Source organism: the organism of the source record quoted next, unplaced genomic scaffold (assembly GCF_019419815.1).
Source record: "Pyrus x bretschneideri cultivar Hongxiangsu unplaced genomic scaffold, Pyrus_bretschneideri_v1 Contig2, whole genome shotgun sequence".
NCBI lineage: Eukaryota > Viridiplantae > Streptophyta > Magnoliopsida > Rosales > Rosaceae > Pyrus > Pyrus x bretschneideri.
This window is the reverse complement of record NW_025999501.1, coordinates 10,456,500-10,480,391: the sequence shown is the minus strand read 5'-3', so window position 1 is coordinate 10,480,391 and position 23,892 is coordinate 10,456,500. Positions and strand designations below refer to the sequence as shown.

Sequence of the window (23,892 nt, the reverse complement as noted above, 5' to 3'; positions counted from 1 at the left end):
TTACCCGCATCAACATCTACGATTATGATCAATTAATGTGCGTTGTTTTTACAAATCGAACAAAGGGAAAGGGGAAAAAATGAACACACCAAAACGAAAAGGATATTTACATGCATTTACCCTGTACGACAGATTATTTTCCAGAGCCTCCAATAAATATGCAGGAATTTATTCCCCACAACTGTGACCCTCTATGCCGGAGGCTAACGAATATTATAGCATACACAATCGGTAGAAAGCAACGTACCGATGCTTCAAGATCAACTCATTGACGTTGAAGAAGAATCGGGGCAGTGGAATGTTATATCACACAATGGTCCGAATGCCATCCCCGAGTGATATGCAACGGCAAGATTGGAATTGAAGTCGATCCACTTGCACTGCCTTCATTTTGAAAGAAAGCCTTATCAAACCGTGAGGATAGAATTACAATTCTCATCTAGCTTGAGAGTTGTCGTCGGCATAAATGGATGCGCAAGCATCTGCAGCACCAGCTGCAAGCAGCACTTCGTAGGGATGGAAGGCTAGGGAACTAACAGGACCAATCTTTTGGGCCATAAAGGAAGGGTAGTATCTTATTGTGCCTAATTGTTCACCCTCCAAACTGAACACTTTTATGAGCTGTTTGGCCGAGCCACTGGCAATGATTGGGGCATGCCTATGAACAGCTAAAGCAGTCAGTGAACCCCGGTGAGCTTCAATCGTGAGGTAGGCATCCCTGTCGTTTCTGATATCAAGGAACTGAATGTCACCAGCTTGAGATGCACTTACAATCTGGATGAAGACGAGAATTTCATGTAAGTTTCACTTTCTATCAGAATACTTCAGAAACAATATCAAACAAGGGTCTCTCTCACTTACCTTGGAAGGATCAAGCCCGGGTTGAAAGCCGATCCCCACCACTCTTTCCACCTTCTGAGTGTGTGGCTGGGTTGAACAGACAAGCCTAAGATTTACAAACACACAAGTAAAACAGCTCAAAACACTAGCTTAGCAAATAATCAGCACCACATTAAGAAATAAGTTTAGTGAGGAGCTGAGCTCAAATGCAGTAGCAAAATATGTTTATTGTTTATGTACAGTGACAGAACCAGACATGAAGAGTGTATCCTTTGCCACATGTATAATAGGCCTCTTTTGGCCGCTAGGATTGGATACCCCCACTATATCCAAGACATGTCAGAGGGACAGACGAAAAAAATTGAGTCCAACTTGTAGGCCGAAGATGGATTACTCACCAAGGAAACTCATCCATTCCAACACCTCCCACCCCCACCCAAAAAAAAAGAAAGGGATTAGAAGGAATAAGTTTACTTCATCTTCATGTCTAATCCCCAACATAAAAAATTATCTGCCTCTACCTTCAAATACCTCGAATATAGTGGGTCATCCAATCCTAAGGACCTAACAAGGCCTTAAAGAAATTGTACATCTAGCTCTGCGAATTTAACTATTTGTCACTTATCATTTGCAGTTAGTTGCAACACTTTCACAAAGAACACAAATCATATATTAGCCACAGGAGACGTGAAGAGCTTACATCTCAGGAGTTCGCACATCATAAAGTCTGACAGAACCATCTACAAAACCAGCTGCAAAGTGACCCCCGTGAACTTGAGAAGCAGACTAACAGACAATGCAGGAATCAGTCATTATTACGCCATTCATTTTCTAGATTGCAAAATCAATAATCCATACGTCTGTAAATTGATAAAATACAGCTGTAAATTCAGATGTCGAAAGTAAGTTGAGGTGGTAAAAACTCACCAGTGCTGAGATGCTACAATCTGATGAAGAAGGAATAGAATTCATAAGCTGCTCTTTATCCAGATCCCAAAGCATAATGGATGATAGTTCACCAGAAGCATACTAGCAAATGAAGCAATGCAGAAGTAATCAAAATATTATTCACAACAAAGACCAAGAATCACAAAATTTGAAACAGAACTTGTCCTGTAGCCCTAACGTATTACATCTTAAAGAGAGGAAGTACCAGATATCCAGATTGTTGTTGCCAATCCACAACAGCATTCAAACTTCGCACCCCAGGTTTATGACCTTGAATTGAAGAAAATGCAGTCACAAGCTTCTGTTGACCCTTCAAAGTGTAATCTTTCCAAATTCGAATGTTTCCATCACCTAATTATACGACCGCAAAAAGGTGCAACTTATTTAGAAAGGTTCAACAATAGCGCCTTTCCTGACTAAGAAGCTAATTTTTCAGTAGTATAGAATATTACTTGACGCAGCAAGAAGCAAGCTGTCATCAAGCTCATTGACAAGGCAGAGCTTGGAGATTCCTTTGTCAGGAAAATCATGATTATCGAAGCTGTTGAGAAGGGTAGCCTCCTTCTGCTCTTGGTAATTCCACACCCTATGAAGAAATAACCACCAAAACATAAACATAACATCAAATTTTTACTAGACTACATAGTCAAACACTGAGGGTAATCAATAAATATTAGCAACATGAACCAAATTCACTCATACAAGAATACATACGCACCCAACAGTTACCCAAAACCCAAACAAAACCTCATAGTTTGACAAAGAGAGGCCATTTCATTTTTCAAAGGAAGAAACCCTCAATCATTCATCAAATACTGATGCATATATTAAAAGGATACCTATTAATAATCATACAAAACCAAACTAAACAACCGAAGAAAAAGACAATTTCATATGACTTAATGACTATTTCAATCACAGCTGTTCCTGTCTGTGAAGTTTATCGTGACGAATAAAGAAAACATAGAATGAATATTACCCACATTACATAAATATTAAAAGGTGAAATTTTAAAAAAGTGATGACCTACGCACCTGATTTGCTCATTCTCGTCTGCACCGACCACAATAGGAGAAAATGGTTTCAACAAGATTGTTTTTGTACCCGTCTCAAACTTGGTGTCCCAGCTAGCAATTTGATTATTAAGCTTGCTCACAGCTGACCACGAACATGGAAGATACATTAATTCCACAAAAGAGCCTAAATAATGATAAACAAAAATAAAAGATAAAAGAGCAAAAGGAGGAATTAGAGAAGAAAACCAACAAGAGTGCTGGCATTTAGCAATGTGCTCCAAGGAAAATTTTTCTCTCTCCTCTCTTCTACTTAGTACTTCTTTACTGTCATCCGCCACAATGAGAAGTGGCTTGGAAAAGTGCCCGCATCCCCAATTGTAGATGGCTGATTGAGGAAGAAAACTGCGTTCCGAGGTTCCAGAAGTTCCCCCAGAACCTAAAAGTGGATCCGCTAATCCAGAATCTGGACTCATTAGATGAGGCCTGAAGTCTAAAGAGCATACTCTCCGTATTCCAGTTAAGTGATTTGGCCGAGGAGGGCTGACAGGAGGAGTTCGGAATGGCATGTGACCTGTCAAAAATCGGTTACTAAAAAAAAAGACTGGAAGTGCATAGATAGATTAAACTAACCAGCAATACCATACATCACCAACATCAAATGGAGCTCAATGTCAGGTTAAAGAATAACTTCCAAGATATTTTTTACCCCCCAGCTCCATTTGATGTTTTAATATACTAATGTTAGAACCTGCAATTAATAAAAAGGAGAATGTCTGGAAGAAAAAGTAAGTAATTCTCATATCGTTACCTCCATTCATATCTAACCATGAAGAAGACCGAGCTAATCCACCAAAACTGGGAGTCGGAGTTGCTGTAATGGATTCACCAGGTCGAACACTGTTACCAGTGGACTTTACGGTTTGGCCACCACTTGTTCAATCCCTATGATGGCCAAAACCCGCCTACCAATGCTTGCAATGCGTGGAGAAGGATCCTTGGCTAAGGTACACATAGCCAATACACACTGCGAATACATTGCATTGTCCAGGGGTTTAGGTGTTGAGTGGTTGACAACACCATTGCTCACACCATCATTTAATATTCCAGAATCAGAATGATGAGATAAATCGTCAGACAATGGTGATCCATGCATAATTCCAGAACTCGCTAGAGGGCTGCTGGTGGAGACTCTCCCATCTCGACCCAATGAGTTATCATTGGTCCCTCTCAACAGTGGACCAATTTGAGTTGAAACAACACAACCTTTAATATGGGCCAAAGAGGGGAAGGAATTCAAAAGAGAATTAGATTGTGGTTTCCAATATGCAGCAGCTATTGACTTGAGGTGCTTGTTGTGGCCAAAGGCAAAGCGTCCCAGTGCTGTAAAGAAGATACAAGTTTACTCAAATCAAATTCCTACAAGAAATCTCTTGATGATTAATTAAATCTCAGGGCCCCGTAAAACAATCCTGCTGTTGTTTTGAATGAGGGGAAAGAAGGAAAGGAAAGAACACTAGGGTATGTACTGGTGACACAAAATCTAGTGCATTTTTATTACCCAAAAGCAATAAAATTCCAACCAAACAAGTATGATTAACTGATTATCAGATCGCTAATCACATACCAACAGCAACTTCAGCCCTGACCAGAGGGCTGCCATCTGAAGCAACACTTAATAGACTTCTAATAATACTAATTTCAGCTCTAATCTTATCATCATCATCGTATTCTTCTTCTCCACCAACACCATCTCTACATGAGCCTGAACCCACATCAAGAAGGGTACCCAGTGCGAAAACAGCAGAAGCTCTAACCTGAAATAGAACAATCTCAGTGACTAAGTTAGAACCCAAAAATGTCATTGGTTAATAATAGAGTCCATATAGTCAAAGTTTACCTCTGGTTGGGGCTCAGAAAGTAGAGGTGCACATATTGCAGGGGCATGTGCCTGCAAACCAAATATTTGGGCCTCTGTAAAATCCTCCCACAGCTTTCCCAGACAGAGGCAAAGCCACTGAAGAAATAGTGGTTCTGTCTGTGTATCATTTAGAGTTGGACCCTGAAGGTGCTTCAAGCAAATATCTATCAAACCTGCTTCAATACAAGCCTCCTGCCCACGTCTATGCCCATCAACAATTACAGCTAAAACAAAAGCAGCCATTGCACGCTGTTCTGGATATGCTTCCGTGCTATCAAGAAACCTAATGAAATATGTATGACCCCCATCCTTTACTAGATCAACCTGACATGACTGATTCCACGAGAAAAAAAAAAAAAAAAAAAAAAAAGGGGTGATTACTACTGTGGTACTAACTGAGAAACTGAAAGGGCGCAGGCATATGGCACCAGAAAGGAACGTATAAGCAAAAATGGATCGAAAATAAATCTTAAGTTCACAACCCATCAGGAATAAAGCAAAGAAGCACATGCATCACAAATTGTTGATGACAGAGAGTTTTGATATGGAGACATCAATGCCTAAGATTAGAAGCAGGTATCAAGATAGTATGTAACAGTAGCAAATTCTAAGATTAGAAGCAGGTATGAAGATAGTATGTGACAGTAGCAAATTCTTATGAAGAGCATGTCACAATGACAGCAATTATAAACATCTGGCGAAAGAATGTGCTGCAGTAATCTAGGCATACCTTATCAAGAGCAAGAATTTTTGTCCATATAAATACAAGAATATGTCGTAGTTCAGGTGTCATTGTTTGTAACAGCTTCAGAACATACGGAAATATCCCTACAGACAAGGCCTAAAACACAGAAATGAGAAATTTGTAAAGAACGTCAAAATATTGCTGTCAACCAACATAGAGATAACAAGACGGAACATTTTCAAATGACAACACATACCAGATCTACAGCCCAGGGTCCCATATCAAGGAATCTTCCCAGAAGAACCAGAGCTCGAAATCGGTGGCATTGACTAAGTAACACCTTAAATACATATGTTATTCAGTCAGGGGTTATTAAGGAAATAAAAAAAGGCAAAGAATGAACTTAATACAATGATACATGATGAATAACAAACCAGCAAGTTGAATCAACATAACGAAGAAAAGTAGAACTGCTCTTCAAGCCAAATTACATCGCCACAACTTACAGTCCATGGCACTACTCTGTTATCATCTCAATAGAAATGAACTCAACCAATACTCCCTAGGACTACCATGTAATTTTGCCCAGTTATTTCACAGCTGGGTTTACGAATAAGGTACTGTTACCAAACACACCTTATTAAGGAACTTTATATCAATTGCCTCAAACAGGATACAAACAACCTAAAGATGACTATTTTCAGCCCACTTTAAAAACAAAATCAATTAGACATGATACAAAGAAAGCATACATAATACCTATATCCCAGAAAGCTTTAGCAAACCAAACTAAAAAGTGATAAATATAATATCACACCTGAAGAACAATAGGCAATTGCTCTGGTGGTTTCTTGTTTTCAGACCCATGGTCAAGCCATACCTCAAAAGCAGTCAACTGCTCAGTGAAAAATGGGCTTGGCTGGAATAAAGCAAAAATATAACGATCAAAGTGAATGTCAGGCATGCCACAAAAATACAAAACAGGAAAGTTATACAAATATCTAATTCCACATGACACTGAGGAACCTAACTGCATAAAATAAAAAATGCAACAAACTTGCATAAAAAGAACCCAGAAGCACACCTGGAACTCCGCATTAGGATCCTCAACCATACTGGAAGCTGAGAAAGGCATATCTCAGCAGCCATGTCCCATGCATCCCTGCAGTTAGCATAAGCAAAAGAGGTGACAATTGATTAACTAACATACGAAGCATGACTGAAAAATTCTCTCCTTTAGTACCACATATGATGCTGATGGGTTGGAGGCAACTGTGGGTGAGAGATCGGAGAGCAATTTGCAGATCGCATAATTCGCTCAGCAAGTAAAAAATTACGAAAAAGGCTGGCAACTAGCAGGTCTTGTCTGAACAGTCTCTGGAAAAGATCTGCAACACAGAACTGAGTATTAGATCAATGTACCATCACCAAAGCAGACATAAATGAACATCCAGTTCAAAAACATTGGATAATGGTACAGCAGACCACTACATTGGAAAGAAAAAAACCTACCGTGAGGGAGAACATTCCATGCAATCGTATCAGTGACTGCAGTAAAAATCCAATTCAACTCGCCCAAAAGTGTTTTCCGGTCATTTTGGCGGCCAGGGATTTTATCTATTAGCGAATAATCAAGAGACTCATGAAGTAATGATCGTGTGCAGAACCTGAGAGAATACATAACAATCCAATAAGTAGAACCATATCGAATGCTAGAACATAACAAAGAGAGAAACAAAAAGTGAAAGCATGAGAAATTATAATCAATGACAGTAATTGTACAAACAGCCTAGTGGATGAAGTACAACTCCTAACAGTAGACAAAACTTAAGACCGATAATCACTTCTTGTAACAAAACAAGGAGAACAAGCTTCACCATCTTAATGCCATCTTGATGGGAGTTGTGAGGCAAGAAGTAAACACATCAGCAGGAAATTCAGCACTCTGTGGAAGAGTCTCGTGTGCTTCACAAGCCGCTAGCAGGATACAATCCCTTGCAGATCCAGATGAGCTAGAGCTACTCCAATCATGAAGCTAACCAAAAAAATCCAACTATTACATTGAAGTCTATACTATCGAATTAATAATACCAGTTCAGACATCTTGGAAACCTCAATATCAAATTTACATAAACATTCATAACTGCACAGTAGGATACCTCAATGAAAGAATTGACTATCATCCCAGCAGCAGAACAATCAAACACATATATTGAAGGGGTCTTCAACCAAGAATCGAGGTCACTAATTGGCAAGGGGATATACTGTGTATAACTCTACACCCAATAAAAAAACTAAATGAGAACTACAAAAGCATTATTTAAAGATAGCAAGGAACAAAACAGCAGGCTTCAAATTGGTAAGAACCTTATTAAACAGCCAAATTTCACCATTAGTAGTTGGCTTGGGTACACCATGTCCATTATAATGGAAAAGAACTCTCTCAGACTTGGCATATTTGCGGCATGTATTACAAAGTTTCTTCACTTCTTCTACTGTAGGATCAAGCTGAAACTTGTAGCGAGCCTGGTCGCATATTATCAAACAAAATTAAAAGTTAATTTTAGACAACAAAATTAACAGCATGCACAAAGAAAACAAAACCTGTCTCACCCTTGGTTGCCACCTTTCGTACTGTTGACTCAAGGTTTTACCAATTGTTTCAAGAGCTTTTTGTGGAGCCATAGCAAATGGATCTGAACACAGAAAAAAATGTTAACAGAATGGTAAACTTGACAAACAAAAAAATATAATATCCAAAAACATTCTGTTGCCAAAGGGAAAATAAAAATAAAAGTGTTTGGTTGTGTCTAAGTTATAATGCTTGTAGACCCACAACTGTGTATCATTCCCTCTTGGCAACATGTATTTACTATTATATTTAATAATGGGTAGATGTTAACAAAAGATAAATTCAAACTCCCCTAAGGAATATGTCATATTTGGTGAAACTTAAATCAATCTTTTACGTCATGCACTGTAGATTATTAGCCATATCATGCCAAGGGGTGCTTTGGTATTGAAAATGAATAAGAGAATCTAGAACTCACACACACTATACCAAGTCCAACAAGTAAGAAACTCAATAAGACAACCCAAACGGTTAAAGAACAGAATTAATAACCAATACACTACCAACAAACTAAAGCAAAAGTAAAAATCAGCAGTGTAAAAGCACCTATCCAGCACTCCATTCTGGCACAGGGAGATATCTTAATTACATCGGGCGGATCAACGCTAATGTTTAAACATAATACCAGAGCTACACATCCCGTCTTCATCTGCAAAGGAGTTGAAAGTTAAACCAAAATAAGCACAAATTAACGAGCACAATATTGTGAGCGTCTTCAGTCAGAACAAAAACAAGAAATTAAGTTCAACAAATCAAATAGCTCCAAGTAAGAATTACTTTAAGCTTTGGCCATCCCCTGAAAGAATATTGTCGCTGTATTTTTTAAGGAAAACAGTTATATTTAATAATTCCTTCAATGCCGTCGTTGAAGAATAGGGTTGAAAGTTCATTAAAAAAAAAAACCTAAATTAGCAATTCTACAAGAAAAATTAGTGCCTATATTCTAAAATTCTAAATAAAGATCAGGTTTTCCTCAGATAATAGTTCAACCAACATTGACAGTGCCACCAAAGTCACCTACAGGCTAGACCTCAAGGGGCACCTAGGCTATCTGTGTGACTTCCATTACTACCCCTAGCCAACTTATGATCACCGCTAAAACTGCATAAAAAAAGTCTTCAAAATTTCTAATGGTTCGAGCAATGAAAATTTGGAAACAAAGATAAAAGCAGAAGTTGTGTCCTTTATTATTCTCAATAATAGAGTCAAGAACATGGGATTGATCATAGACATTCCAAAACCATACAAAATCATTTTTCTCGAATCAAAGTTCACCAACCATTGTACTAATTCTTCCTGTCATGTGATACATCATACAAGTAATGGTGGTTTAAATTCTCAGGATAGTCACACATCCTTTTTAAGAATTGTTATCACTTTCTTCGAGACCACATGACGTATACACTTTGGTTTTTTGTTGGTTTTACAGAGAAATAAACAAACTGAATTTGGGAAGTGGTCTTTCGACCTTTTCTCTTTCTGCACACATCCCCTTATTTCTACCATTAAGATTGAATTAATCATAGAAGAATAAATGTAAAAAAAAATAGGGAGGAGTGAAGAAGGAGAAATCTGGGAGTGTGAAAGTCACTTCCCATTGATCGAAACCTAAATATGATAAATTGACAAACTTTTCTTTCCTATCAAACAAAAAACGGAATTATTCAAACAACCCATTGATCGAAACCTAATTCAAAACCAAGTTGTTGGGTTGTACCACCAAAGTATCTGATGATTACGAGTTCAAAAGAACAAAATTAGCGAGGAAATGTTAAAACTTCCTAGCCACAGTACAAATACCTGATTTTGACATAAAAAAAATATTAACAATTTTTCATAACAACTTTAATTTGAATTGCTGGGATTTTATCTAAGATTTCAGTTTCAGAAATAAGTAAGCCACTAGCATACTAAACTGAAATGAGACATCTTTTCCTGTCCCATTATCTAACAAATACAACTTTAACAACGAATTTATGCCAATGAGAAAAATGAAGAGCATGTACTGAAAAAAGGGGCTTACTCGGTCTTTAGGCCGCCATTTCGATACTAAACCACTATCCGATGGTCCGGTGGGCACGCAAGCCTCGAAAGCATCGTGCCGAAGTTCACACAATACAGTGGTTTGGGGCAAGTAGGCCAAGCTTGTGGCGGTGGTAGCGGTGGCATTTCCATAACTACTACTGGCAGTTTCTGATTCCCTTCTCTGCGAGCTCAAATCTCCGTCATCGTGGCTGGAGGCGCAGTCGTCCAACTGGCTGGAGACCACCACCACCGAGGATTGCGAAAACCGGGAGGCCATCAAATCCCCCAATGCCATTCAAATCGAAAACCCTCAGAGCATAAACAGAGAAGCAATCAATTGAACAACCATGACCAGAAATAACCAAATGGAATCGCTGAAAACCTAGGATTATTGGTTTCGAGAGAAGCTAAGAGGGGAAAGGCGGCCGCGGAAGAGGAGGAGAAGGAAGAGCGGCGGAGGAGGAGGGGAGCGGGCGGAGGAGAGTGCGGTGGTGATTGGGAGGACGTCTAATCAACGAAGCCGCTGAACCAGCGGCGCATGGAGATTCGCCTGAGGAAGGAGAGAGAATCCAGCTCGGAAAGCCCTGGAAAATCCCTCTGAAAACCCTAGAAACCCTAGGCGGCGACGAAGAGGATTATGGAGGCGCATAAAACAGTGGCGGCACAGAAGGAAACTATAAAACAAACAAACAAAAAAACTCAGAAAAACAAAAATACGGATTTGTTTAGAGAGAGAGAGAGAGAGAGAGGGAGGGAGGGAGGGAGGGAGTGTCGAGTGTGTGCGTTTGTTCGTCTAATTTTCTTTATTTCCAATTTTGTCCTCTGTCCACTGAAATACTTTCCGGGTCCGGGTACGGGTCGTATCAATTTTTTGCTATTTCTAACCATTAGTCCTCTGCAAACATTCTATATAATTGATTGCATTAAGTCAAATTTGAAAATCTATTTGAGGAAGAAAAAGAAAATTATGTTGCTCTGTCTTCATACGCTTCAATTGTATCTTCGATTAGTTAACTTTGAGGCGGATATTGCGAAAACTTATGATTTCAATGATGGAATATTAATCTCTATGAAATTTGTGTTTAAAGTTCAACTAATCATACTTGTATGTTTGGAAACAAATTTATGTTACATAATTATCATCACTCTTACCGTTAAGGATTATCATCACTTTTGACCGTTATGGATCTATTTAATTGTTTGCTTTGATGATTCATAAAAACAAAAAGAAAATTGCAATTTTTGCAAGTAAAAACACATTTAAAGTATAGTTAATGTTGATTTTGTATGTAAAAAATTAAATGGTAAATATCATGGTAGTTATAAGGACACGAGACAAACCAATAAGAGAGGAATCGCATTGTCCTTTTTAGTTAAAAAAACATATGTGTAGAGAAATTAATTATGATGTAAGCAAGATGACTAGAACTAAACGCTTCCTCTAACAAGCACCTAAATCTGAATTTCTTCCTCGTAATTGAGATTAGTTTAAAGGTAGATAATTGACGAAATGATTAAAATGAGTTGTTGTAAAGACACTTTCTTTTTTCTTTCTTCTGGTATAAATCCAAATAACTCAAAAGTAAAAATAGTACTGAAGGCGAAGGGATTAGCCAACCAATGTCTTGTTGGGCATATACGCAACTCAAAAAGAAGGTGCCCACGAGTATGTTGAGGTGTTATTGAAGATGCTTACATTGCACATTTAAAACAAGGAATTATAATTATTCTTGTTGGGTCTCCTCCACTCTCCTCCTAGTTTAGGAAGGAACCTCGTCGCCCAAGTCCAAATTTCATGATTTGATCGTCGGCCACATGTTTGGTTCTCTTCCCTTGAATCTAGGCACTTAATTCTAACTTCAACACACATATCAACTCCTTTGGCATGGACAGAGATCCCAGCCAGATCTTACCCAATCAAATCTTAAGGATCCAGAGATTTGGATCATTGAAATTTGATATAACGGCTACAAATATGAAACTCTTCTAAAAGTGATAATAATTGTAGCTGTTAGATCAAATTTCAAGGGTCCGGATATTTGGATCCTTAAGATTTGGTGGGAAAGATTCGGCTGGGATCTCTATCCATTTGGCATTTCAAACATATTCTAGCTTAACTTTTATTTTTAAGTTATAGTTTCTTTATCTAAAGGGATTTTGTTTTTGAGTAAAAATGAGGACTAGTTGTGGGGTTCACTCTATATTGAACTTCAATTATCCGAATCATCTATTTTTCAAGGGGTAGTGCTATCTGCACACCTATTTTACTTCTTACACACGCCTCTCAATTTTCAGCATTCGGATCAAATAAGATTAATGGCAAAACATTAACAAGGGTGTGTGAGAGATAAAAATGAGTATATGAATAGTACTATCCTTTTCAAGTTGCACTTTTGAGATTATCCTTTCAAAATATTAGTCGAAATGTTTAAGATGTCTAATTAAGTTTAAAAAAAATTAACGAACACTATGTTATAAGATATATTAAAGTTTTGGGTTTGCTTTTGTTGCTTATTATTAACAAAAGAATTAGACCACAGCATTAATATTTTTGAAAACTGGAAAAAAAAATATGCTGGAATAAGATGGCATAAGTAGTGAAAATATGGTTTTCCATTCAATTACTATCAATTAATTTTAAGTTATTTTATATCATATTTTACCATTCAAAGCTGTCTTCACCATTTATTTTCAGGCTCCGCACTTGTAGTCGAACGGAATACTGTAGATAGGGGGTCAGTAATTTCACTAATCTTTATTTCAATTTCTAATGTCGACCTTGATATGTTTTTAAGGTTTCTAACGCAGTCTCGTGGTTTTTTATGGTGGATTAAAAAAATTATCTGGCGACTTCGTCAAATGCAATTTAGCAACTTCATCAAATGCAATTTATCTGTACACATATTTATAGATAAGAAAATCAGGTTACATATACTTTAGCTTCTTTGAGGTAGATAGTTATGCTTATTACTGGTGGTCCACGATTTCAGATTTTATGGCCTCTCCTCATGCTTGTGGCATTTCGTTTTGTCCTTATTTTGCATGTATCTTTTTTGTTTACTATCATTTATTATTAATAAAATTCGTGGAGAAGGGACTGGCCAGAGGTTTCTGGGTGTAATGGTCTTCACAAGGATTGGTGTTACACACACGACAACTGCCGAAAACTAATCTCGCCTAATTTTTCTTCATTTGAAAAAAAAAAAAAAAAAAAGAACGTTTTGAAAAAAATGAATTACAAGGCATATAAACACTAAATGTGATTTTGGAGTGGTATGAGGCGCATATCTTCTTCAATATCATGCTTACATTAAGATGCGATGAAATTCTGACTTCGCCATTAACATAATCTCAAAAGCTTAACAAGCATGAAATACGAGTAGGGAATCATTTTTGTTTCGCAAGCAACCTCTTAAAAAGACAAGTAATAAAAGAAGAGAGAAAAAGACATATTTCCACATCAAAAATGAATTTAAAAGGGTAGTGCACCATAAAGCTTGATCTCAATATCTCTGAAGCGGATATGCTTCAACAGATTAACATAAAATCATATGCCCTGACGCATGTCAACTGACCTCATTCTGTCCCAATCAACCTTGTGGAAACAAAACTAAGCTAGCTAGATGATTGAGCACTTGATTTAAAATAAAAATAAAACCTTTAAATTAGATTTATATACTTATACGCATGCTTAAGCAACAAGCAGGCCGTCCACATGTCGGTTTCTTTATCGTCCGATGTCCACATATGGAGTAAACAAATAAGCAATGGAGTTAAAAGACATGCCGAATTCTCCCGATTTGATTGCAAAAGATACATAACATGACAATAATATATAATTAATTAAGTGGTCATGTTTTGTTCTGATTAAGACTTGTTAATCACGTTCAGCATCTTAATTTGCAAATGTCCGAGTGCCAAGTAATGCACTTTGAAATGTGCATTGAAAATGAAAGGGTAGTGACATATTTTGATTCAAAAGAATATTAGAGGTTTGCAATTTTACAGATCCACACACATCTTAACACCTTTCATACACACTCTATTAATTCTTTTTTTTGTTTTGAATCCTATTATTTCGCTCCAACGGTCAGAAATTGAAAAAAATGTGTGGATAGCACTACCCTATAGGTACTATGTTTAGGATATTTTTCCTTGAAGAACTTATTCAACACAAACAAATCCAACAAATCTTATAATTAAGTATAAGCCTTGAATTGACAATTCGACGGTTGTAATATTGTTCTTAACATTGTTATATATGTGAAGAGTTTGCGGAGGTGGTTAGAGTTATTCACAAATAAATCCTCAAAATATTATATTAAAATGCAGTTTGAAAAATAAAAAAATAAAAAAAACATGGACTTAACTTCCTTCCAACTTTTTTTTTTAATAAATCTAACAATGAATGATTACTCAAGTCGATTGTATTTCAAAATGCGTGGTTTGAAAACTAACAAGGAGAGTGACTTTAAACTCTCATTTTCTTTTGTATGTTGCCTAATATTCTAGTATATATGGTTAGATTTTTACCAATGTGTCTTAGTTCAAAAATCCCTCCCCTCAATGATAATAAATTTTTTTGAAGAGAAACTCTCATTTTCTTCTGATCACTCAACTGATCTGCTTTCTGATATTAAAATTTCATAAAGTTAAAGAAAATAAAAAAATAAATTGTTACCTAACTAATATTTCAAAGTAATTCTCACACTTTTCTGTTAAATTTTGGCATTTTTTAAATTTGGATCATTTCTAGATTTATGTGTGTCATTTTTTAACGTAGAAACGATGCTAATCATCTAATGCCTGCATCATTCCCATTTTTTTGGATGTCCCTAAAGGAACATTTTAATATATATATATATATATATATATATATATTTTTTTCAAACATGCGTGTCTGAATAAAAGTACATGTAGAAGTCATTTCCCTTAATAACTCACCAACCGAATACATTAATTTGTCTTGCATGAATAAGAATATAGGATTTATGACTCAACACTCAACCATTTGAAGCTTAATTTAGAGAGCAGGCATATATGCAAACCACGTGGAGTATTGACAGTAACATTTCCCATCGTCTTCACCTATTAATGATTGAATAAGATAGAAATATGAATGTGTGATTAGTTTTAGGGACATTGATGCTAAACAAACCAGTATTTAGCCAAACAAGAGTTAACCTGCGCAGGCCAATCAACGTCAGTGACCTGAAAAAGGACAAGCCTCTTCGTTTTCTAGGGTTTGCAATATCTGAAAAGTCCATTAAATATCCAAGAGATAAAAAGAAAGCTTGGAGTTACGTCATTTTGAAGGCGTGTATGCAGAGTAATTAGGGTTGCGTTCGTGTTCATCAATACTCCACGTGAACTGGTTGGGCTGAACTGAGTTGACCATAAGATTGTGTGGTCTTAGGGTTTGGTAAAAAATGGGGGTGTTTTGAGATGGTGACCTAAAAAAAGACAAGAATCTTCGTTTTCTATGGTTTGTAATATCTGGAAAAGTCCATCAAATATCCGAGAGATAAAAAGAAAGTTTGGAGTTATGTCGTTTTGAAGGCATGCTTGCAGAGTAACTAGGGTTGTGTACGTGGCCATGATACTCCACGTTAACTGGTTGGGTTGAATTGAGTTGACCGTGCGATTGGTGTGGTCTTAGGGTTTGGTAAAAAAATGGGGGGTTTTGAGACAGACTGATGTTGAAACAACAAGGATGGCTGGCCCCAATACAGTAACAGCATAAGGTAATTGCTTGACTACTGATCAATGAGTAGATGAGTCACCAAAACATTTTCCGAAATTTGTGTACATTGAGTATACGGTTTCTTGTTTGCAATGATGTGGCTATATTTTTGAATGAGTTGGCCTCAGTCGTATTGAGTGGAGTGTAAACGTACGTGGAGAAGACGTACATGAGACAAGAACTTGAAGTGTTAATATCTTAATTTAATCATGCGACGTTATATATGTGAAAATGTTAAATATGTTGTATTGTATGTTGTGCTAACTACTTCGAGAGACTGAATTCTCAAATGTTAATCATTAAGAGCATCTATTCATACATCATGCACTAATGTCATAAAATACTTTTCTTTTAGAACATACGAAGTTCGAATTGTTTACCTCAAATCTAAGAATTTAAGGCTTAGTTTTGATATTGACACATAATTTACGAATGACTTAACTAATTTTTAATTTAAAAATACTTTTCTTTCGAAACGTGCGAATAGAATTTCCAACTAGATAACTTCAATTCATGGATTGCTGCAATGCATCGAGGTCAAATTGCTTCATAAACTGAGCCATCCACAATACACAACTAACATGCAGCGCAGTATTCGAATAAGTAAAGGGCATTTCAAGGGGTCCTACAAGAATCAAAGTGAGGTAGACAAAGGCTTATAGGAGAATCAACTCATCAACTCAGTGCCATCCTTCTTCTTCTTCACTCACACTCACACTCACTCACTCTCTCTCTCTCTCTCTCTCTCTCAAGGACAACCAAACCAACCAGTATAAAAGCTCCTCAAAAGCCAAAAGGATAAAGGTCTCCTCAAAAGCCAAAAGGATAAAGGTTGACCTACAAGTCTGCAGTTTTATACACAATGTATAAAAGATGTTAAAATGATCCAAATATAATACTTTACATCACCTTTTTCCATGTCCAACTTTTTCCTCATTGCTTTGTGCTTCACACGATTCACACCACTGCAGGAAATGAAAAAGCTTTTTATCTGGTGACACTTTTGTATTTTAGAGTATTTATTCCAGATTTTTTAACTATCAGATATGTGTTTAAAACACAGCAAACTAAAATTTAACTGTTGAAACACTTTTAAGTATTTTGTTATCCGATATAGACCTCTTACAATACTTACATTCACATAGAGGCTTACAACAAAATAATTATGATTTCTACATATCCTATTTTCTATTTTACTTAATGGCACATTTATTCTTAATTATGGATTTGATTTTTCTTTAATTTATTTAACAGCGGCCCCAAAAAAAGGTGCAAGAGGTGAAAAAATGAGCAGAAATAATTTCTCTAATAAAAAACGTAAAATCAATATGAACCTGACTATTAGTTAATTGCATAACAGCCCTTCATTTGAAAGCCATAAAGCCTTTTCCATTTCTCCTGTATATTTAGTTCTATGGAATTTCAGAAACAACAAACAAGAGCTTATGGAGCAATCGGTGTGAAATCTTCGGACACGAAGGCGCTCTTTGGAGATGTCATTCGGCCTAAGAGTTGAGGAAGCCAGAGAGGTCGGAATTGTAAATGAAGTGTATGCCATTGTTGTGCAGAAGTGCAACTGAACAAATTATGGCAATGCTCAGGAAATTGTACATAAACTAAAATTCTAACCTATGCACTATATTCAAATGGAGAGAGACGCCCCTCAAAATATTCATAAGGTCATAAGACAGAGACCAAGCAAGAGCCAGGATACGTGGTGAGCGAGGGATGATAAGTTGTTGACTCTTCGTGTTACAGGATCATGGCGAATTATTGAAGCATAAACCTAAACTTATTGATATGTTTCCAAAAGATAACAGTTCATCGTTGTTAGGGCTAAATTTGTCCCTCGCACAACTTTCTTTGGGTCCTGCCTATTGGGCAAGGTTTGCTGCTTAGTGTACTACAATATGAGTTTGTTATTAGTTTGAATGATGCCTCTGTAGGGCATTTGTTAGGTGTTGAGGCTCCCAATCAAAACTAATGTGAATCTAAGCGTGCCACTATTATCTCTGTATAACAGATTGTTCTTTTTAGTTATTAAATAGATTGATTACTTGTGCCACAAGTTACTTCGCCTTCTTAGTTCGATTGGATTGTTCACAGATAGGTTAAGTCTGTATAAAGTTTTTTTCCTTGCCTTGTAAACAAGGACTTTACTCATTATATCATATGTCCAATTAAGGGGAGTCCAAGACCCTTCAAGTTATTTCTTTGGTAACAATTTTAGACAAACAATAAAGAAGCTAGATTAAATAGTTTAGCAAGATTAATCATAGATGATACTTTGAATGAAGGCAGTTGAAAATGAAGTAGGATCTAATGAAAGATGCAAAAACGACATATCTATTTTATGTAAGTACAAACAAAAGATATTCGGGCAAGATTACAACCTTGTCAAGCAACGTTTGTCTTCTTGTAGCCACTTCTCTTTGTGTTTTATAGGGGTTGAAGTCTTGGAAAATGGAACATAAATCGAGTTTACCTTAAGAGATTTGATACTACAACACAAGGAAAGGTAGCAAAGCTTTTAAAACTTGACAAAAGATAGTTTTCTATAGTGGACCTGCGATTAAAAAGGGTAAAGCTTGAACAATCTAAAACTTTCTGGTTTCTTACTGTTGGAGTGTAGAGTTGAATGTCTTTTGATTGATTGGTTGAGAGCTCTTCTGTTTGCATCCCTTACTACTTTTATAGACCTTCTAGCCCGATTGTCCAAGCATTCCCTTTTGGTGGTGAGTCACCATCTACTTTTGTTATTTACCTATCCATGCCTTGGAAAAGTAGTTGTAGGTGAGCTACCCTTTATCATTTGGCACTTCACATTAGGGGTGGGCAAATGGGTATAGGAACCGCGAGTCGAGGCAAGTAATCAAGGTTTGGGATAGGTACGGGCCATTTCCTAATTTTAAAAAAGAGAAACGGGGTGGGGCGGGCCGGTTCCAGAAGTATAGAAAAACGGGTACTCGAACCAGCCCGTTTGTAATTGCAATGGACGGACGAGATTGAAAAGGAACCTACCAGCAAATCTGAACCGTGAGTTTTACCTAGGACCTAGGTTTCCTCGAGCTCGACTCTGTCACTGGAGTCCTCAAACTCAACTCAATTCTCTCTTTCCTCGTCGTCTCCTCCACCACCCCAAGCTTGACTCTGTCACTGTACCTAGGTCTCCTCGAGCTCAACTATGTCAAGGGAAAGCAAATCTCTTACTCCATATTAATTAATTAATATCTTTATTCAATTAAATTTAAACTTGTAATTCACCTTCGTCAATCGACCTTGTCCCATATCCGATCACTCAGTGAGTCCCTCTAAAACCAATTTTTTTAATTTTTCAATTCATATTTCTTCTTATTTCGAAATTGCAATTGGGTATGTTCGAATTGAGCCATGGATTTCCGTTGATGAATTTGAGTTGGGTGGTTTTGTTTTTTTTGTTTTTTTTTTTATTTTTTTTATTTTCCAATTTAGTCAGATGAATGACTAAAGGTTTTATCTTGTACTCATTCTGTTTTGTTTCTGTAATTCATTGGATAATTTTAATTTTTTATGATGGATTGTTGAGAAAACTGAGAGGGGTTTATGGATCCTGCTGAATCCAACTAGTGGTCAAAGTTGCATGAGTTAAAAGTTGACCATTTGGGATGATGATGATAAAGTTTATTCTTTTTTATTGAATTTGTATATTTGGTGATGATAATTGATAAATCCTATAATCTGCCATAAGAAAAAATGAAGGTTGGTTCTGATTTAGTTATTACCTTTTGAACATGTTGAAATTAATCACAGATTTGAGCCACCAAGCTTGTAGCTTTTGGATTTCTGATGCTTTCGTTTTTGTTATGGTGGATTTGGGATTGGGATTGGGATTAGAGTTCATAAAATTTTGGTTTTAGATTTCCATGCTTTGTTCATCATATGCTTATATCCCATAATTGTTTTGTTCTAGTCCGTATTTCTTTACTGCAACTGTTGATGGGCCGAAGCACATTGAGACAACCCTTACAAGGGCGAAGTTTAAGGAGTAGTGCTCAGATCTGCTTGACATGTGTGAACTTTTGTTTCAACGTGCTCATATATTGTGGATATCTGTATATTTGGCTGTAGTTTTTCTTTGTTGCTAATTTCAAGATGTCCCCTTTGATGCCTAATGTTGTGGAATGTATTTTGGTTGCTATATTTGGTGGTATAATTTTGACTTTATGAGCTCTGGAAATATTTGATTCTAAAGTCACGTTATCATTTTGTTGATATTTTAGGCTTAGAACACCAGTTGAAAACTCCTTGAGGGATGCAAAGCTTGCCTGGAAAGATATAGATGAAGTGATAATTGTTGATTATATGTGTCTCTTATGATTTCTTTTTTCAATTTGGTGACATGCTATGTCCTTTGTTATATGACAATTTTTGTGAAGTTATTGGTTCTTTTTTATTTTTTTATGTGACAGTTTATGTGGAAAAGATCATAAGACCTTGGATAGCTATGTATTGCAGAATGTGGTGGAGCTTTAGGTCTTGTAATTTTCTAAAACATGTTTGTGTGCTACAGTGCTGATGTGCAGTGCAGTTTATAAATTACACAAAAAAAAAAAAAAAAAAAGTTGGACCTGTGGACCCGCCCCAAATCGGCCCGTTTGAAACGGGCTGGGTTAGGTCCAGTTCCAAAACTCAAAATCCCTCTACCCGGCTTGTCCCGCCCTATTACTGTTTAAAACGGGTAAGGTTTGGTTCCTCCAAAATTTGGCCCGGCCCGGCCCGTGCCCACCCCTACTTCACATAGGCTTGTTGCCTATTTCTTGAAAAAAACAATGATTTTCAATTCTTCCTAGGCTGCCAACTGTCTGAGCCTAATTCTCCTACTACTTTTTGTGTTTTGGGTCTTCTCCACACTAAGCCCAACATTAAATATCCACCCAAACAATGCCCCCTTTAATCATTGGTAAGTCTACTGACCAAGACATTGATAATGATTAAAATTAATTGCTTGCCAAAACTAGGTATTAGCGCATAATTAGCCATTTTTAAATAAACCTTTGCACTAACCCATGATTTCCAACGTTAACTACATGTCTGTTAAATAACTTCCACCTTATTCCTTTTGGCCAACTCCTTCAACAAGCTTAATCTTTAGAGCCAACAATTTCTTTCAAAATTTCAATTTCCCTCTGACTTAGTTCTAGTCATTTTCTTCAACCTTCAAATTTAACAGTGGCTCCCAAATCTCGTCTTGTATGTGAGTCTAAAGAAGGCATCGTCACTCTTTGTCACAGCCTTAACGACCTTCACCACCCTCGGCGATCTCCCCATTTTCTTTCTTGAAGATGAGACGCACTCACTGGGATCCACCTGGACTTCTAGAGTTCCAATTGCTATAGAAAGCAGCATGCCCGCCAAGGAATGGCTTACCCCTAACCCCTATAAAGCTGGGGAAGGCATTTCTGCTGCCAAATGGTCGAACTTCAAAAGGTGATTTCATTCTATAACTGACAAAGCTTGGTCGAAGTGGGTAGATGAGATAGAGCTAATCTGGAAGAAGAAGTGGATGGAAAATGGCATCTACGATCGTAATGTCCAAGATTACCATTCCCATCAAGCACGAGCTTCTGTCAACAACTATTCTCTTCTGGAATACTAGGGCTAACACCTTTGATTTCGAGATGTGGCCCATGACTCCAACTGTTCTGGACATGGCTCAGGTGTTCGGGCTAAAGCCATCAAGTAGGTGTGTGGACATCGCTAATAATTGGTTATCCCCTTCCTATGTAATTGCTGAAAGCTCTGAGACTTCAAGGGCTGTAGTGAGCTTAGATTATGACCACCATCAAAAGTTATGGAACCTTATTTGCAGGCTTCATTCCTTTTGCTAAGAAGAGTTTTTGCCTGCCATCCGTCTTTTACTGATCCAGCTTAGGAACACATGTAATTCCTTCTTTACTGGTTAAATAAACATGTGTTCCCCAACAAGTCTAAATAGGTAAAGTTGGAGTGGATTCCCTAGGTGGAAACTATGCACTCTTTTGATGATGTGGCTATGGCGCCCTTCATCCTAGCCCACTTCTATCATCTGTTCTACAAGATGACCAAATGACAGCCCTTTGAGACAAATCTCAATAAAGCAACCTGGATGGTCCAGATTTGGTTCTAGTGGTACTTTCTAGAGTTTTGGGCGTCAAATCTAGAGTTTCCTGAAGAAGTAGCCTCGGCCGAAATTCTGGCATAAGCTTTAGCCATCAATCACTCAACCCTCTTTTGCTTTACTTTTTCAAGATCTGCATAATCATAACCGATGGTGCCTCAGTGCTTATGAGGTATCCCTAGTTCTCGAACAATCTCTTCCAGGATTCTTTTAGGGCATATGCTAGTACCTTCTGCAATGAGAAATTCATCAGCTGCATTCAGCAAAAGGATCTAGCTTGGGGAGTAAGGAGTGACTGAGCCGATTATAAGTGCGACCTATAAGTTTACCACCCCAACTTTTGTGTAGGCAGTTAGGATTTAGGCAAGCCATCCCAGTTCATTTCTTTGGCTCAATGCACTACAGAACCTCCTACCGCCTCCGCTCCCCCTCTGAGGTCACATATCGAGCAAGTAGGCGTAGCTTGGAAGTGGTGACCAAAATTGCTCACAAGTTCATTACTCTCAATTTTGAGTGCACTGCCCTATTTACCACTTGGTAGGAGGTCAAGTGGTCCAGATAGAGACATCAGAGAAGCCCACAGTAGGATCTTCGAGCAAGTATTCTTCAGGTCTCTCCCCAAAAAAGAGGAACTGGAGAGCTTGAAAGAGCCCATCAATTAGAAAAACCAACTTCTGTTGATAGGTAACTTATCTTCCTAACCCCTTCCTTTAATTACACAGTTATTTAAAATTCTGACTTTGTTTTCTCAATTCCAAGCCCAAGGAAATTCTGATGAAGTAGTCATTGGGCAAGAGGAACCAAAAGCTACTGATATTTTAGTTCTATAAGAAGCTGATGTTGAAGCTACTAGGAAAGAGGATGGCCCAAGCTAAACTCTCGGATAAGCTAAAACTATCTCTGAGATGTTTAGTGAATCGGAAACAGATGCTGAGCTCGAAGCAGAGATTAGGGCTCTCATCAGGCAAGATATGCCGTTGTAGAGTCTTCTGATTCTGAGCTCGAGAAGAGGTCCCAAGTTAGACGTGATGCCCCTACTCTAATGGCCACCCCAACCAAGAAAAGAACCAGATCCTAGACTTCCCAAGTCTCTAAATCTTTTCCTTCCCCCTCCTACTGAAGCAAGCAGAAAATACAAAAGTCTGCCAGTAAGTGATTCAAACTTGATTTTCTTTTATTTAATTTCATCTTCGCAAGTTTTGAACTTATCATATTCTTTCTTGTGATTAAAACATGTTATCAGTAAAAAGCTTGATTATATTCCTAAGGAGATGAAGGTAAGTATGGAAGGGCAGTAAAGTGATAAGGATGTCATTTCCAAGATATCGAATGAGTTGAAGGTAGTTTCCTTGAACTTTTAGTGCTTAATTATTTCTGAAATTATCTCTTGTACTTAACCAATTCTGTTATTTTCCAAAGTAGGCCTCCAAAGCAGAAGGGACTTCCCCAAGCCAAGCCTTTTTCACCTCCAGCTCGACTTATGCGCATTTCCTCTCCTCGGCTTGAGCCTTCAGAGGTAAAATTCCTTTTCTCAAAACTTGTCAACCTTGTATCGCTAAGTTTTAAGCATTGACTTTATTTCTATTATTTTCCAAGCAAGAAGAGGCACCCCATCATCTTCAGTCGAACAAGCACTAGTTTCTTCTTCTTCGTTCATGCCTCTAGCAATGGCAGTGACCCTCGTCTCCCAATTTAATCTAACAATTGGAAAAATACTTCACTTTGTAGAGGATGACAACATCTCTATGAGTCCTCTTCTTTTAAGCAATTTTAAGCCTTTCTTAATGTCTTTTAATCTTTGAATTTATGCTTTGAAATCTCTCTTTGCCAATCTTTCCCTTTACTAGAACTGTTAAACTTCCAACAACAATTGCTTTGATATGTCTTCCATATTTCCTACTATGTACCATTTTTGTCCAAGTCGGGCTGAGTTCACCTTTGTAACTAGT

The 23,892-nt window shown here is 37.4% G+C and overlaps 1 protein-coding gene across 1 annotated transcript; it reads right to left on the bottom strand.

The window, feature by feature from the left end:
* Positions 1 to 10,643, bottom strand: LOC103961175 (regulatory-associated protein of TOR 1). Its single transcript, XM_048583506.1, is given in 25 exon segments — positions 1 to 774; positions 862 to 946; positions 1,541 to 1,626; positions 1,768 to 1,869; positions 1,994 to 2,139; positions 2,241 to 2,374; positions 2,823 to 2,946; positions 3,055 to 3,375; positions 3,613 to 3,720; positions 3,723 to 4,184; positions 4,429 to 4,618; positions 4,702 to 5,055; positions 5,453 to 5,563; positions 5,664 to 5,747; positions 6,225 to 6,326; positions 6,492 to 6,523; positions 6,526 to 6,569; positions 6,651 to 6,795; positions 6,920 to 7,074; positions 7,285 to 7,442; positions 7,567 to 7,683; positions 7,775 to 7,933; positions 8,021 to 8,103; positions 8,586 to 8,688; positions 10,063 to 10,643. Coding segments are annotated over 25 exon segments (4,041 nt in total). The 5' UTR covers positions 10,360 to 10,643; the 3' UTR covers positions 1 to 435.
* Positions 10,644 to 23,892: the final 13,249 nt, after the last annotated feature.